Source organism: Neoarius graeffei, chromosome 11 (genome assembly GCF_027579695.1).
Source record: "Neoarius graeffei isolate fNeoGra1 chromosome 11, fNeoGra1.pri, whole genome shotgun sequence".
Lineage (NCBI taxonomy): Eukaryota > Metazoa > Chordata > Actinopteri > Siluriformes > Ariidae > Neoarius > Neoarius graeffei.
In genome coordinates, this window is record NC_083579.1 from 64,052,365 (window position 1) to 64,068,462 (window position 16,098).

The following is a 16,098-nucleotide window of genomic DNA, read 5'->3' on the forward strand; positions in this document are numbered from 1 at the left end:
TGTGTTAGAGCTGTTGTAACCCCCTGCAGAGCTTGTGAATGCTCGTGAAGGTGCACAGTGCGAACTCACCTAATGGGAGCTTTAAAAAGGCTGGTGCCTCCCTGAGGTACCTCACAGTGATTGTAACTTCATCTCCAGCAGTTCGCAAGAGATGAACCTGCCCAGGAAACAAAAGAAAGTGAGAGACAAGGAAAGAAGAGAGGCAGTGAGAGCGCTGTGGGAGACGGATATACAGAATAATATCCTTTTAACGCTGCAGGACACTTGACATAATAAAAAGCTGGCATTGTTAAAGGCAATGCATAAAATGAGACCGCCACATTGAACTGGTTTTAAAGGACTTCAGCGTTTGAAATAATTCGTTTATTAAAATCAAAATGCAGGCTCATGATGGATTTCAGTATATGACTTCTTTGAATAAGTAGAGCTCTGAACACTCAGCGAAGCTTTTGTGTGATCTGAGAGGCCAGTTAACTGCTGCTCAGACATGTAATTACCCCCGCAGTCTCTGGTCTCTGGTAGCTTCACGTTGATTCAGCCACTATGCATATGATTTAAACTACTGTCCAAATATGAAACGCCTGTGTTTGAATGATTCACACTACTCTCTTTTATCTAAACAACCCTTATCTAAAGCCTTTCATTTTCATGTTTTTCAGAATGCACCAATACATTTTGTCTTCTCTGGAGAATCTTCCAAAAGTCTTTGATTAAAACCATAAACAGATGAATTCCTAAATTTAGTCAAGTCGGGTTTTCAGTCTGTGATTAATAAGTGGTTTGACAAGCATTTCTACAAAGGGCTCACCCCAAATCACGCTGAGTATAAAGTCATGTTTTTGACATTTAAAGCCCTTAATGACATTGCTACGGCATATCTTGCTGATCTCTTGAAGCATTATAGCAGCTCCCAACCACTTTGCACAGTTGATGCAGGCTTACTGCTAATCCCTAGGATCACTTACAACCTAGTGGAAGGGCTTTTTGCTTGTATAGCTCCTAAACTCTGGAGCAGTATTTTAGAGAATAATATGAATCCAAGCTCTGTTTGAGTTTTTGTTAAATAAATATTTAAACAGGACTTTGCTTAATTTACACATAGGTTTCTTGCTTGTGTAGTTGCTATTGATATTTTGTCCCTTTCATTTTTGTACTTCAATTCAATGTTCACAAATGATCATTTATTATTAAATCCAATTTGGTGTTTTACCAGAAACTTAGGCCCTGTCCACACGGCAACGGATTCAGGTGACTCTGATACAATTGCTTATCGTTTAGGCCTGGCGTCCACATGGCACCGGCGTTTTGGGTGCCCAAAACGCAATCTTTTTGAGAACGGGTTCCAGAGTGGAAAGATCTGGCAACGTTGCCGTTGTGAAGTCGTCTGGATGAGTAGAACGGATTTGTTTACGATGACGTCACAACCACATTGACTGTGAGTGCTTCACGCCGGGTAGAAGTGTAACGAACTCGATGCGAGTTGTCAACAAATCCTATAACTTGGTTCATGAAACGCGCTTACAAAATATTTTCACTGTGAATATTTATTGTGTAATGGTGCAAAGTGAGAGAGAGAGAGAGAGAGAGAGAGAGACTCTGCCCTTAGGGCAGAGTCAATCCCGCCAGCAAAAATAGGGAAAAAAAGGAGCGATCTCACCTCTTCAAATGTTGGTTTTAGTCCTACAATACATTCCTCAAAAAGGGCGTAGAAGAGCAAATTAATCCATCAACGTGTAACATTCAATTTATTCTGAACCATTAAAGACGCCGCCTTCCGCGTAGAATCATACGTCATCCTCGCCGCCATATTGGAGAGGTCAAAGCGGAGAATAAAGATTCATGTGCTGCGTTTAACTGTACCAACAGGTTTACCGTCCAAACGAGATCACATGGGATTACCTTTCACAGGTGAGAAACAACAAATTAATCCATCAACGTGTAGCATTCAATTTATTCCGGACCATTAAAGACGCCGCCTTCCGCGTAGAATCATACGTCATCCTCGCTGCCATATTGGATAGGTCAAAGCGGAGAATAAAGATTAGCTGCGTTTAACTGTACCAACAGGTTTGCCGTCCAAACGAGATCACATGGGATTACCTTTCACAGGTGAGACTGGAAAAATACTTTTCATTGTATTTGGTCATTATAACGTAATTTTACGAACAGATTTTCCTGACTTTGTGGCTAATATGAAGTCTCACGCATAATAGTTTATGCGCATGCGTCCTTACTTCTTCTATTGTTCTGGTGTCTCCGAAGGGACCGTCTTACAGCGCCCCTAGAGGTGTGGCATGTGTATTGCATCGTTTTCAGCAAGCGTTGCGTTGCCATATGGACCTGATATTTTACTGATCGTTGCCCATTTGGATGCGATATATTTTTAAATAACATCTCGTTGCCGTTGTCGTGTGGATGTAGCCTTAGTGAAGCCTCCTTACCACCTTTGAAAGTACATATGGCCCTTTTAAGGTATTGAGTTTAATTAATCCATAATGAGGGTTTGATGCTTTGAATTTACTAGAATTAAAATTATTCTGGTGGCGTAGTGGTTAGCACTGTCGCCTCACAGCAAGAACGTTCTGGGTTTGAGCCCAGCGGCCGATAAGGGCCTTTCTGTGTGGAGTTTGCGTGTTCTCCCCGTGTCTGCATGGGTTTCCTTCAGGTTCTCTGGTTTCCCCCACAGTCCAAAGACATGCAGCTTAGGTTAAGTGGCTACTCTAAATTGCCCATTGATCAAGCTTGGAGAGGGATTGACTCTGCCAAGTTTAAATGCCCTAGGCACACCAATGATGGACTGTTAAAATGTTATCAGTGGTGCTCCTATGGCCCTTACTGGCTATGGGAAGAAGAAAACTATGCTGCTACACTGTAAAAAGGTTATTTTTTTCTATATACAGCCCTTTCAGTTAATTTTTCCCCCCCAAATGACTAACGTTTATTCAGATCTGACTGCTCTCTACTGAACTATTTGTGCTTTCATAGCACCTTTTAATCATCTAGGTATAAGTCAGTGACATTGCACAGAGGATATTATATTCACCCATCTGTAATATGTAATCTTTATCTTTCTTGCTTTCTGAGAATATTTGAATCTCTGATCTCAACCTGTGACAGATCTGAGACGACTGCACTGCAAAATTCTTCAAATAATATTCTTATTATGCTCTGATATTAAGAGACTTCATATTGTTTAGGTAAGAACTCTAACCTCTCACAGCACCCTGTCATTTGGCTTACTGTTTTCCTTTCTGCTTTGCCTGGCTCATGCTCCCTTGTCAGCATCAGCTCCTGTGTCTAATTTGTTCTGAATGTCCTTCCAAAAATCACATGCGGTTACACTGCCATTCTAAGCCATGGCTCTTGTCCTCCTTTTTTTGCTAGCTGTTTTCTAGTTATACCTTCTCCAAGATGTATTTCTGCTGCCTTCAGGATTTTCACTCTGGGCTGTCTGCCTGTATTAAGATTTATGGATTTGCCTGCATCTTGACACTGACTATTGTACCCAGGTTTTTGGACTTTGCACTTATTTATATCATCTTGGACTCTCCTGTGTTACATCATCATTGTATTGAAAAGAAATATGAAAATGATATCTATCTATCTATCTATCTATCTATCTATCTATCTATCTATCTATCTATCTATCTATCTATCTATCTATCTACAGTGGTGCTTGAAAGTTTGTGAACCCTTTAGAATTTTCTATATTTCTGCATAAATATGACCTAAAACATCATCGGATTTTCACACAAGTCCTAAAGGTAGATAAAGAGAACCCAGTTAAACAAATGAGACAAAAATATTATACTTGGTCATTTATTTATTGAGGAAAATGATCCAATATTACATATCTGTGAGTGGCAAAAGTATGTGAACCTCTAGGATGAGCAGTTAATTTGAAGGTGAAATTAGAGTCAGGTGTTTTCAATCAATGGGATGACAATCAGGTGTGAGTGAGCACCCTGTTTTATTTAAAGAACAAGGATCTATTAAAGTCTGAGCTTCACAACACATGTTTGTGGAAGTGTATCATGGCACGAACAAAGGAGATTTCTGAGGACCTCAGAAAAAGTGTTACTGATGCTCATCAGGCTGGAAAACGTTACAAAACCATCTCTAAAGCGTTTGGACTCCACCAATCCACAGACAGACAGACTGTATACAAATGGAGGAAACTCAAGACCATTGTTACCCTCCCCAGGAGTGGGCGACCAACAAAGATCACTCCAAGAGCAAGGCGTGTAATAGTCGGCGAGGTCACAAAGGACCCCAGGGTAACTTCTAAGCAACTGAAGGCCTCTCTCACATTGGCTAATGTTAATGTTCATGAGTCCACCATCAGGAAAACACTGAACAACAATGGTGTGCATGGCAGGGCTGCAAGGAGAAAGCCACTGCTCTCCAAAAAGAACATTGCTGCTTGTCTACAGTCTGCTAAAGATCATGTGGACAAGCCAGAAGGCTATTGGACAAATGTTTTGTGGACGGATGAGACCAAAATCGAACTTTTTGGTTTAAATGAGAAGCGTTATGTTTGGAGAAAGGAAAACACTGCATTCCAGCATAAGAACCTTATCCCATCTGTGAAACATGGTGGTGGTAGTATCATGGTTTGGGCCTGTTTTGCTGCATCTGGGCCAGGATAGCTTGCCATCATTGATGGAACAATGAATTCTTAATTATACCAGCGAATTCTAAAGGAAAATGTCAGGACATCTGTCCATGAACTGAATCTCAAGAGAAGATGGGTCATGCAGCAAGACAACGGCCCTAAGCACACAAGTCGTTCTACCAAAGAATGGTTAAAGAAGAATAAAGTTAATGTTTTGGAATGGCCAAGTCAAAGTCCTGACCTTAATCCAATGGAAATGTTGTGGAAGGACCTGAAGTGAGTAGTTCATGTGAGGAAACCCACCAACATCCCAGAGTTGAAGCTGTTCTGTACGGAGGAATGGGCTAAAATTCCTCCAAGCCGGTGTGCAGGACTGATCAACAGTTACCGCAAACGTTTAGTTGCAGTCATCGCTGCACAAGGGGATCACACCAGATACTGAAAGCAAAGGTTCACATACTTTTGCCACTCACAGATATGTAATATTGGATCATTTTCTTCAATAAATAAATGACCAAGTATAATATTTTTGTCTCATTTGTTTAACTGGGTTCTCTTTCTCTACTTTTAGGACTTGTGTGAAAATCCGATGATGTTTTAGGTCATATTTATGCAGAAATATAGAAAATTCTAAAGGGTTCACAAACTTTCAAGCACCACTCTATCTATCTATCTATCTATCTATCTATCTATCTATCTATCTATCTATCTATCTATCTATCTAAATTGACAACTGCCAAACCAAACCTTCTTCAGACTAACCTTAACCTTTTTTTAGTTCCCATTCATGAACTGTTAAGAATTAGTAATTGAAGCAGTGCTTTTCTTTTCCTTCTAATACACTATAAAGACAAAAGTATGTGGACACCTGACCATCACATCCACATGTGCCTCGTGAACATCCCATTCCACATTTAAGCCACCTTTCTGTTACAATAATCTCCACTCTTCAGGGAAGGCTTTCTACTAGATTTTGGAGCATGGCTGTGGGGATTTGCCCATTCAGTCACAAGAGGATTAGTGAGGTCAAATGCTGATGTCAGGCGAGAAGACCTGGCCCACAGTCAGCATTCTATTTCATTCCAAAGGTGTGGGATTGAGGTCAGGGCTCTGGACAGGCCACTCGAGTTCTTCCACACCAACCTTGGCAAGCCATGCCTTCATGGGGTTTGCGACGGAACAGGTCCCTTTTCAGTAAAGAGAAATTTTAAAGCCACAGAATGCATTTGAGGCATCTGTCTGCTTCCATACAATGCACTGTTAACACTGTTGCCTCATATCAAGAAAGTTCTGGGTTTGAGCCCAATGGCCGATGGGGGCCTTTCTGTGTGGAGTTTTCATGTTCTCCCCATGTCTGCATGGGTTTCCTCCGGGTGCTCTGGTTTCCCCCACAGTTCAAAGACATGTGGTTAGGTTAACATGGGGCAGCCATAGCCTGAAGGTTGGACTTAAGTGCCCTTGAGCAAGGCACCTAACCCCCAACTGTTCCCCGGGCGCTGTAGTATAGCTGCCCACTGCTCTGGGTGTGTGGGTGTGTGCTCATTGCTCACTTGTGTGTGTTCATTGCTTCAGATGGGTTAAATGTAGAGGAGGAATTTCAGTGTGTGCTTAAGTCTGTGCTTGAGTGTACGTGGGACAAATAAAGGCTTCTTCTTCTTTGTGGCAACAGTTTGCGGACGGCCCACATATGGGTAGGAAAGACATGTGTTCGCATATTTTTGGCCATACAGTGTACATACAGACAGGAAAATAACTTTATATAACAAGTGTTGCCAGGCAAAACAAACCTTGCCCAGTAGCACTTATGATGAATATGAAGGAAGATCTCATCTCTCATCTCATTATCTCTAGCCGCTTTATCCTGTTCTACAGGGTCGCAGGCAAGCTGGAGCCTATCCCAGCTGACTACGGGCGAAAGGCGGGGTACACCCTGGACAAGTCACCAGTTCATCACAGGGCTGACACATATGCCGCTTTTCCACTACCAACGCGGCTGAGTTGGGCTGAGCCATGCCGTGCTGAGTTGGGCTGAGCGGGGCTGTTGGAGTTGCATTTCGACTACAACCGCGCTGAACCGTGCTGGCTGGAAGTGGGTGGACACATTGGGTGGAGTTAGCGAAAGTTGGTGGACGTCACGTGATGTCGTTAGGCGGCGCAAACAGTGACATCAATGATCTTTTAAGCGGTAGTCTCACGACCCGGATAGTAAACAATAAACATGGAGTCGTTAGTGTTGCTGGTCTTGGTGCTGTGGCTTGTTGTCACCGACAACGCCAACAGATACTGGCAAGAGCGTAGAGATGAGGCGAGGCGCATAAGGCTTCAGAAATTCTCGTAATTCGTAATTCTTCTTCTTCCGGGTTTACGGTGTTTACAGATCCCAGCGTGCTCGCTGGGCGTGTGTGGGCATGTGAGGACACTCCTCCTCACCAATCAGTGCACAGGGGAGTGTCTCCTCACGCCCCTAGCCCCACTCGGCTCGGTTTGGCTCGCTTCAGCCCTACTCCAAAACCGTGTGAGTTTTGGGTGCTAAGCAGGGCTGAAGCGAGCTGAGTCGTGCTGCTCTAAGGTAGTCAAAACGCGAGCCGTGTCGGGCTGAAGTGAGCTGAAAAAGGGTAGTGGAAAAGGGCCAATAGACACAGACAACCATTCACACTCACACCTATGGTCAATTTAGAGCCACCAGTTAACCTAACCTGCATGTCTTTGGACTGTGGGGGAAACCGGAGCACCCGGAGGAAACCCACGCGGACATGGGGAGAACATGCAAACTCCACACAGAAAGGCCCTCGTTGGCCACGGGGCTTGAACCCGGACCTTCTTGCTATGAGGCGACAGCGCTAACCACTACACCACCGTGCCGCCATGAAGGAAGATATCACGAAAAAATGATTTGACCTTTTTACTGACCTTGACCTTGTGTATGAACATACTTGGCCAATAAACATGGTTCTGATTCTGATTCTCTGCTGCTCTCAGCCCATCAGAACACACTGTACTGCTTACTGCTCTCAGCCAATCAGAACACACCGTACTGCTCTCAGCCAATCAGAACACACTGCACTGTGCGAATGTTCCACTCTTACATTCTTACAGCACGATGACATAGTAGCTACCGCCTCGATATGAGGCAGTAGCTACAAAACCCTTGACCTTGACCGGATGACCCCCAAACTTTTGGAGGTTCTATTTGAGACCGATGCCCATCTAGCCTGAAAGATTCATGAAGATTGGTCCAGCCGTTTTCCCATAACATTGTTTACAAAAAACAAACAGATAAACAAACAAACAAACAAACAAACAAACCCGACCGAAAACAATACCTCGCTCCCTGGTGGACTCCGTCCCGGGCAAGGTAATAATTCAACAGAAAGTATCTTAGTAAGGTCTTGGGCCACCACAAGCCTCGAGAACGGTTTCAGTGCTCCACAGCAAAGATTCAACATGCCTCAGGAAATGGACTGGAGAGACACCATTCTTCCAAAAAGATATTCCCTTGACTGGTGCTTTGATGATGGGTGGTGGAGACCACTGTCTAACAAGTCAGTCAAAAATCCTTTAGGTGTTCAAAGGGGTTAAGATCTGGTGACTGTGACGGCCATAGCATCTGTTTTACATCCTTTTCATCCTTATCAAGCCTATCAGCAACTTCTCATTCACTATGGATGGACGTGGAAGTCTCTTGGAACAGACTATTTGCATCAGGATAGAAATGTTTCATCATAGGATAAAAGTGATCACTCAGAATAACTTAGTATTGATTTACAGTGACTACCTTCTACTGTACGCAGACAAATGGACCCAAAGCATGACAGCAAAATGCCTCCCACAGCCTAACAGAGCCACCATTTTGAACTTTAATTTGTCACCCATCTGTACATCTGAGTGGCAAGTAATTTATTTACAACACAAGACCATCTTTTATTGTGACAATCATGGATTCCCTCAAGCTTAGCATCTTCACATCTTAGAATCTGACAATGTCTCTTCTTCACCGTACTGTCGCACATAATAATCAAGTAATAATCCCTCAAATATCAGTGGTCAATCAGTGACAAAGAGATTGTTAGAGCTGAAGCAGCTTGGCTTTGTTAGCTTATGGTTTCTGCGAGTAAGCTCATTAATCATGTCTCTTGACTTCCTGAATGTGAAAGGAGAGACCAGCTGTTTGGAGTGAGAAGTGGCGCATGCGAGAGAAAGAGAGAGAGAGAGAGAGAGAGTATTATAGTAAGGAGATGTGTTGTGGTGTAGGTCCAGAATGAAAAAGATAAATATTTATTATATATTAAAAGGTTGCAGATGGTTCAGTCAGGCACCTTTGATCAATGCTCCATCACTGTCATTTCAACACCACAGGCAGGAGTAATAACACAATTGATGAGTGAATACTTACAACTTCTTCATGCGTGCACTTCTCCACATTGATGCCATTGATCTGCATGAGACAAAAGTTTTCATTTAAAAAAACAAAAAACAAAACACACTTTGAAAATTAGATTCTTTTCTGCACTGTCAAAGCTAGTAATGGTGCAGCAAATATCGGCATTCGACTCTACAGTGTCTACTATACACTGAAGTTCCAGTTGTACAACCCCAAATCAGAAAACGCTTGGACAGTATGTTGAAATTAAAACTGAAAACAATGATTCGTAAATATCACCTGTGTTGCACTCAAAACAATACAAGAGCACATTATTTCATGTTTTACTACATGAATTTTATTGTTATTTCAAAATAAACCCATTTCAGTTTTGATTCTTGCAACACATTTCAAAAATACAGTGGTGCTTGAAAGTTTGTGAACCCTTTAGAATTTTCTATAGTTCTGCATAAATATGACCTAAAGCATCGTCAGATTTTCACACAAGTCCTAAAAGTAGATAAAGAGAACCCAGTTAAACAAATGAGACAAAGATATTATACTTGGTCATTTATTTATTGAGGAAAATGATCCAATGTTACATATCTGTGAGTGACACAAGTATGTGAACCTTTGCTTTCAGTCTTTCGATTACGTTCATTATGTCTTATATTAAATATAGTTAGTTTTTTTTTTTCTTTTTTATCAGACATCTAATTTATTGGGTTTGTTTACCTGACATGTTTCGACGTACAACTTCCGTCTTCCTCAGAGTGTCACCGGATGTTAATTGGTGACGCATCTTTTATCAGCTGCTGTTTCTGAAGGCGTGAGATTCACCTGAGATTCAATCTGCGCTGCCGGGATGAGGAAGTCGTACCGGCCAGCCTGAACATCAAGAACCCGATTCCAACCAGAAACGCGGAAAAGATGATCAGGAAGGTGCGGATGACTCTGGTAAAAGAACGGATACGGTGCACAACGGATAAACTAAATAATATCAACAGCGAACTACACAGAGAGACGGAAACTTTCAAACGCCGGTTTCCCCAAAACAAGGAAATGGAAATGGCAATACACGGACACTTGGCAGACATACACGAACAGGAATTCACAGAGACAAAAACCCGACAAATACGAAAACTGGACAAACTCATCGCACAGAAAAAGAAGGCAGAACCGGAGCACACACACATCAACGACAAATGGATTTACAACATATCAAGGTACAAACTCTCACAAGCAGAACGCAGTATATTAGCAAAAGGACTCAACTACGCTGTCACACCGAACAACATACCACACGACGAATTCATTCTGGCAACTGAGTTAGCATGTGAGAAAATACAGGATCACGGACAAAAAGCAGCACTAAGAAACGCAATAGCTGGTATATTGAAAACGGCCAAACCACCACCCAGCAACATCACCAAACAGGAAGCCAAAGCCATGAGAACATTAGCAAAAAATAAAGATATCACAATTCTCCCAGCAGATAAAGGCAGAACAACAGTTATTATGGACACTGATGAATATGAACGAAAAATGAATGAATTACTCAGCGACAACGCATTTGAAATATTAAAAAAAGACCCAACAGAAGACAAGAAAAAGAAACTTAAAGCACTACTAAAACCACTACTCAATGAAAATAAAATAGATAAGCAGGATTACAATCATTTAGTACCCACAGCCAATGTCATCCCCAGGATTTACGGCACACCAAAAATACACAAACCAGGAACACCATTACGCCCCATAGTAGATAGCATTGGTTCGGTCACATACAACTTATCAAAAGCACTCACCGAAATAATTAAACCATTACTAGGACTCACAGACCAACACTGCAAAAACTCAAAACATCTGGCAGAAGAACTAAAAAACATCAAAATGCAGCAAGATGAAGTTTTCATTTCACATGATGTCATATCTCTTTTCACCAGAACACCCACGGAAGCCACCATACAGATAGTACAAGACAAATTAAAAACAGACAGGACGCTCAAGAAACGTACAAACCTCACCGTACAAGACATCACTCAGCTTCTTCAATTCATCGCCACATCCACATACTTTCAGTTCAGGAATACAATCTACAGACAGAAGGAAGGTTTTGCCATGGGAGACCCACTATCAGCCATCATGTGCGGTTTTTTCATGGAGGATCTGGAGCAAAAAGCACTCACTACAATACCAGCGGAATACAGACCAACACTCTGGAAACGGTATGTGGACGACATATTGGAAAAAGTAAAGAGGGGACACACTCAACAACTCACCGACCATCTTAACACCATAGACAATACCGGCAATATAAAATTCACACATGAAGAAGAAACGGAGCAGTCAATAGCATTTTTGGATTTAAAAATACAACACACAGAAGATGGGGATATCAAAATAAAAGTACACAGAAAACCCACACACACCGACCAATATTTAAACTGGACTTCCGAACACCCCATAATGCACAAAATATCCGTAGTTAGAACATTACATGAACGCACAGCAATAATTACAGATCCACAGGACAAAGAACAGGAGGAACAACATATACAACACGCACTGAAGGCATGTCAATATCCACAATGGGCAATATCCAAAGGGGCGGAACAGGTTAAAAACAACAAAACACAGAAGAAAGAGAAAAAACAAACTAACAAACAAGAACACAGGGGAGTAGTTACATTACCATACATCAGGGGAATAACTGAACGTATTCAAAGAGTAATGAGGAAACACAATGTTAACACACCTGTCAAACCACACACAACACTCCGTCAGATCCTGGTTCATCCCAAAGACAGAATACATCCGGACAACAGATGCAACACCATATATGAGATTCCATGTCAATTATGCAATAAAACTTACATTGGGGAGACAGGAAGGAGTTTCAGCACAAGAAAACATGAACATAAGAAAGAGTGCGAAAAGGAGACAGCTACAAGACAAACCCGAACAATAAAAGAAAAGGCACAACAGGAAAATTATAAGTCAGCTATAACAGATCACTGCAAAAGGGAAAATCATATTATGGACTGGGGGAATGCCAGAGTCATCCGCACAGAAGATAACAAACATCAGCGCTGGATCAGGGAGGCCATGGAGATCCGTAAGCGAAGCCCGAGGACCATCAACCGGGATGAGGGAGCATACATGCTCTCCCACACCTGGAGTGCCATCTTGCAGGGGACAAACAGACAGTAGAAGGCGTGACCGACCTGTCAAACCAGACAGGAAGGCCACGCCTTCAGAAACAGCAGCTGATAAAAGATGCGTCACCAATTAACATCCGATGACACTCTGAGGAAGACGGAAGTTGTACGTCGAAACATGTCAGGTAAACAAACCCAATAAATTAGATGTCTGATAAAAAAGAAAAAAAAAAAAAACTAACTTTGCTTTCAGTATCTGGTGTGACCCCCTTGTGCAGCAATAACTGCAACTAAACGTTTCCGGTAACTGTTGATCAGTCCTGCACACCGGCTTGGAGGAATTTTAGCCCATTCCTCCGTACAGAACAGCTTCAACTCTGGGATGTTGGTGGGTTTCCTCACATGAACTGCTCGCTTCAGGTCCTTCCACAACATTTCAATTGGATTAAAGTCAGGACTTTGACTTGGCCATTCCAAAACATTAACTTTATTCTTCTTTAACCATTCTTTGATAGAACAACTTGTGTACTTAGGGTCGTTGTCTTGCTGCATGACCCACCTTCTCTTGAGATTCAGTTCATGGACAGATGTCCTGACATTTTCCTTTAGAATTCGCTGGTATAATTCACAATTCATTGTTCCATCAATGATGGCAAGCCATCCTGGCTCAGATGCAGCAAAACAGGCCCAAACCATGATACTACCACCACCATGTTTCACAGATGGGATAAGGTTCTTATGCTGGAATGCAGTGTTTTCCGTTCTCCAAACATAACGCTTCTCATTTAAACCAAAAAGTTCTATTTTGGTCTCATCTGTCCACAAAACATTTTTCCAATAGCCTTCTGGCTTGTCCATGTGATCTTTAGCAAACTGCAGATGAGCAGCAATGTTCTTTTTGGAGAGCAGTGGCTTTCTCCTTGCAACCCTGCCATGCACACCATTGTTGTTCAGTGTTCTCCTGATGGTGGGCTCATGAAAATTAACATTAGCCAATGTGAGAGAGGCCTTCAGTTGCTTAGAAGTTACACTGGGGTCCTTTGTGATCTCACCGACTATTACATGCCTTGCTCTTGAAGTGATCTTTGTAGGTTGACCACTCCTGGGGAGGGTAACGATGGTCTTGAATTTCCTCCATTTGTACACAATCTGTCTGACTGGGGATTGGTGGAGTCCAAACTCTTTAGAGATGGTTTTGTCACCTTTTCCAGCCTGATGAGCATCAACAACGCTTTTTCTGAGGTCCTCAGAAATCGCCTTTGTTCGTGCCATGATACACTTCCACAAACATGTGTTGTGAAGATCAGACTTTGATAGATCCCTGTTCTTTAAATAAAACAGGGTGCCCACTCACACCTGATTGTCATCCCATTGATTGAAAACACCTGACTCTAATTTCACCTTCAAATTAACCTTCAAATCCTAGGAGGTTCACATACTTTTGCCACTCACAGATATGAAATATCGGATCATTTTCCTCAATAAATAAATGACCAAGTATAATATTTTTGTCTCATTTGTTTAATTGGGTTCTCTTTATCTACTTTTAGGGCTTGTGTGAAAATCTGATGATGTTTTAGTTCATATTTATGCAGAAATAGTATAGAAAAGTCTAAAGGGTTCACAAACTTTCAAGCACTACTGTAGTTGGGATGGTAAAGCATTGACTACTCTGTTATGTTGTATTCCTTCTCACAACACTGAAAAGATGTTTAGGGACTGAAAACACCAAGTGATAAAGCATTTCAGGTGTTATTTTGTCCCATTCTTCCTGCAAAAAGGTCTTACAGTGTGCAACAATGTGGGGTCGTTATTGTCATATTTTTCATTTCAAAATTCACCACATGTTCTCTATTGGAGACAGAGGGGACAGGCAGCCTCTTCTTCCACAGTCATGTCTTTGTAATGTGTTCAGAATTGCAATGCAGAAACGCAGGTTTTGCAGTGTCTTTTTGAAATATCCCTGGAAAACATGTCGTCTTGAAGGCAGCATATGTTGCTCCAAAATCTCAAAGTGTTTGGTCCGGAGCACACAGCATCCATTTCTTCCAAAATACATGTGGAATACTGATTGATCTGATCACAATACACATTTCCACTGTGTAATGGTCCATCCCAGATGCCTCCGAGCCCAGAGAAGTCGGCGGCACTTCTGGAGACAGTTAACATAAGGCTTTCTTTTTACACAGAAAAGTTTTAACTGGCGTTTGTGGATGTAACTCTGTATTGTAGTGCTTGACAAAAGTTTGCTAAAGTAATCCCGAGCCCATATGGTTATATGAACTATAGATGAATGATGGTTTTTGAATCAGTGCTGTCTGAGGGATCGGAGATCACAGTGTTCAGCTTAGGCTTGTGCCCTTGCCCTTTATGCACTGAAATCCCTCCAGATTCCTTGAATTATTTTATGATATTCTGCACTTTAGAGGGTGAAATATCCAAATCCCTTCATATCTTTCTTTGAGGAACATTGTTTTTAAACATTTCAATAATCTTCTCATGCATTTGTTGACAAACTGGAGATCCTCAGCCCATCTTTGCTCCTCAAAGACTAGGTCTTTCCTGAATTCTGATTTTCGTACCAAATCATGATTACAATCACCTGCTGACATCACCTATTTCAAATCGCATCATTATTTAATTGTTTTACCTCATTACGAGCCCTAAATTGCCCCTGTCCCAACTATTATTGGAATGTGTTGCAGGCCTCAAATGTGGGAATGGATGTATATTAACATATGAAATGAACTTGACAAGCTAAACAGAAATATCTTGGGTTCATGCTGTCTGCAATGAAATACAAGTCAAACTAAATTTAGAAATCATTGCTTTCTTTTTTTATTTGCATTTTCCATACCATCCCAACTTTTTTTCTGATTTGGGGTTGTACATCCATCCTTCCAGAGCTAGTCCATTTTAGTTACTTTACATTTTTTTTTATTTAAGTCAGGGCTGATTTATACTTCTGCGACCACGTACCTGCAAGCAGATCAAGACGGTAAGTGTGAATACTCACACAGGTATACGCATTTATACTTGCATATAAAGTGAGTGTGTACATTAGGGAGCGTTGGCCTATAACCCAAACCAAAATTTACAAAAAAGGGAAAAGTAGAAATGATTAGTCTCAGAACCAAAAACAAAGGAGAGGTCTATGTTTCACTGTAGGAATAATTGATAAACATGGGTGTAACTTTGTTTTGTAAAGTACTGGGGGAAATGAAAATTGCGTGATCAATTATATACCAAGCTAATTCTTCACTTCACGTGTTTTACGTCTATATTAATAATATCAATTCTGTGAATGGTATCAGTTCTTGAATTGAAATACTGTACTTCAACTGTTGTTAAGTCCACAGCTCTAGCAATCACAGAATGACAGATGCTTTAGCACGTTTTAATGAGCAGTGGTGGCTCAATAGTTAAGGTTCTGGGTTACTGATCAGATGGCTGGGGATTGAAGCCCCAGCACTGCTAAGCTGCCATGGCTGAAAAAGGGCCTTCACCCTCTTTGCTCCAGGGATGCTGTATCATGGCTGACCCCAGCTTCCTAACAAGCTGGGATGTACAAAGAAAATAATTTCACTCTGCTGTAATGTACATATGACAAATAAAGTCTTTTCTTTTCACATTGAGTTACCATACTATGTGCTTTGTGTTTGTATGTTAAGAGAAAACAGAAATTAAATTGTGTGGTCCTGCAGGATAAAATTGCCTCACACTTTATTTTTTGAATATGCTACAGTATCATGATTGTAGTTCGATATAAATATATACATGAAACAATAATGTGATCGTGATCGTATCACCATGTGACACAAGGTGAAATGCAGGGGGAAAAAACTGAAATGTTCACTTGTGCGATTAATTTTTATTCTATCCACATTCGCTGGATATGAGCAATCGCACACTCTGATTGGCTACTCCACTGCTAGGCTATCAGCTCATATACCGTGAGTATA

General features: G+C 41.5%; 1 protein-coding gene across 1 annotated transcript in view; it reads right to left on the reverse strand.

The window, feature by feature from the left end:
• sntg2 (syntrophin, gamma 2) overlaps positions 1–16,098 on the reverse strand; it is a 103,836-nt gene that overhangs the window by 43,265 nt on the left and 44,473 nt on the right. The window contains exons 6-7 of the mRNA XM_060933127.1: positions 9,009–9,050; positions 70–157 (exon numbers count right to left, since the gene is read on the reverse strand). Coding sequence (XP_060789110.1) covers positions 70–157; positions 9,009–9,050 — 130 coding nt within the window. The remainder of the gene's footprint in view (positions 1–69; positions 158–9,008; positions 9,051–16,098) is intronic.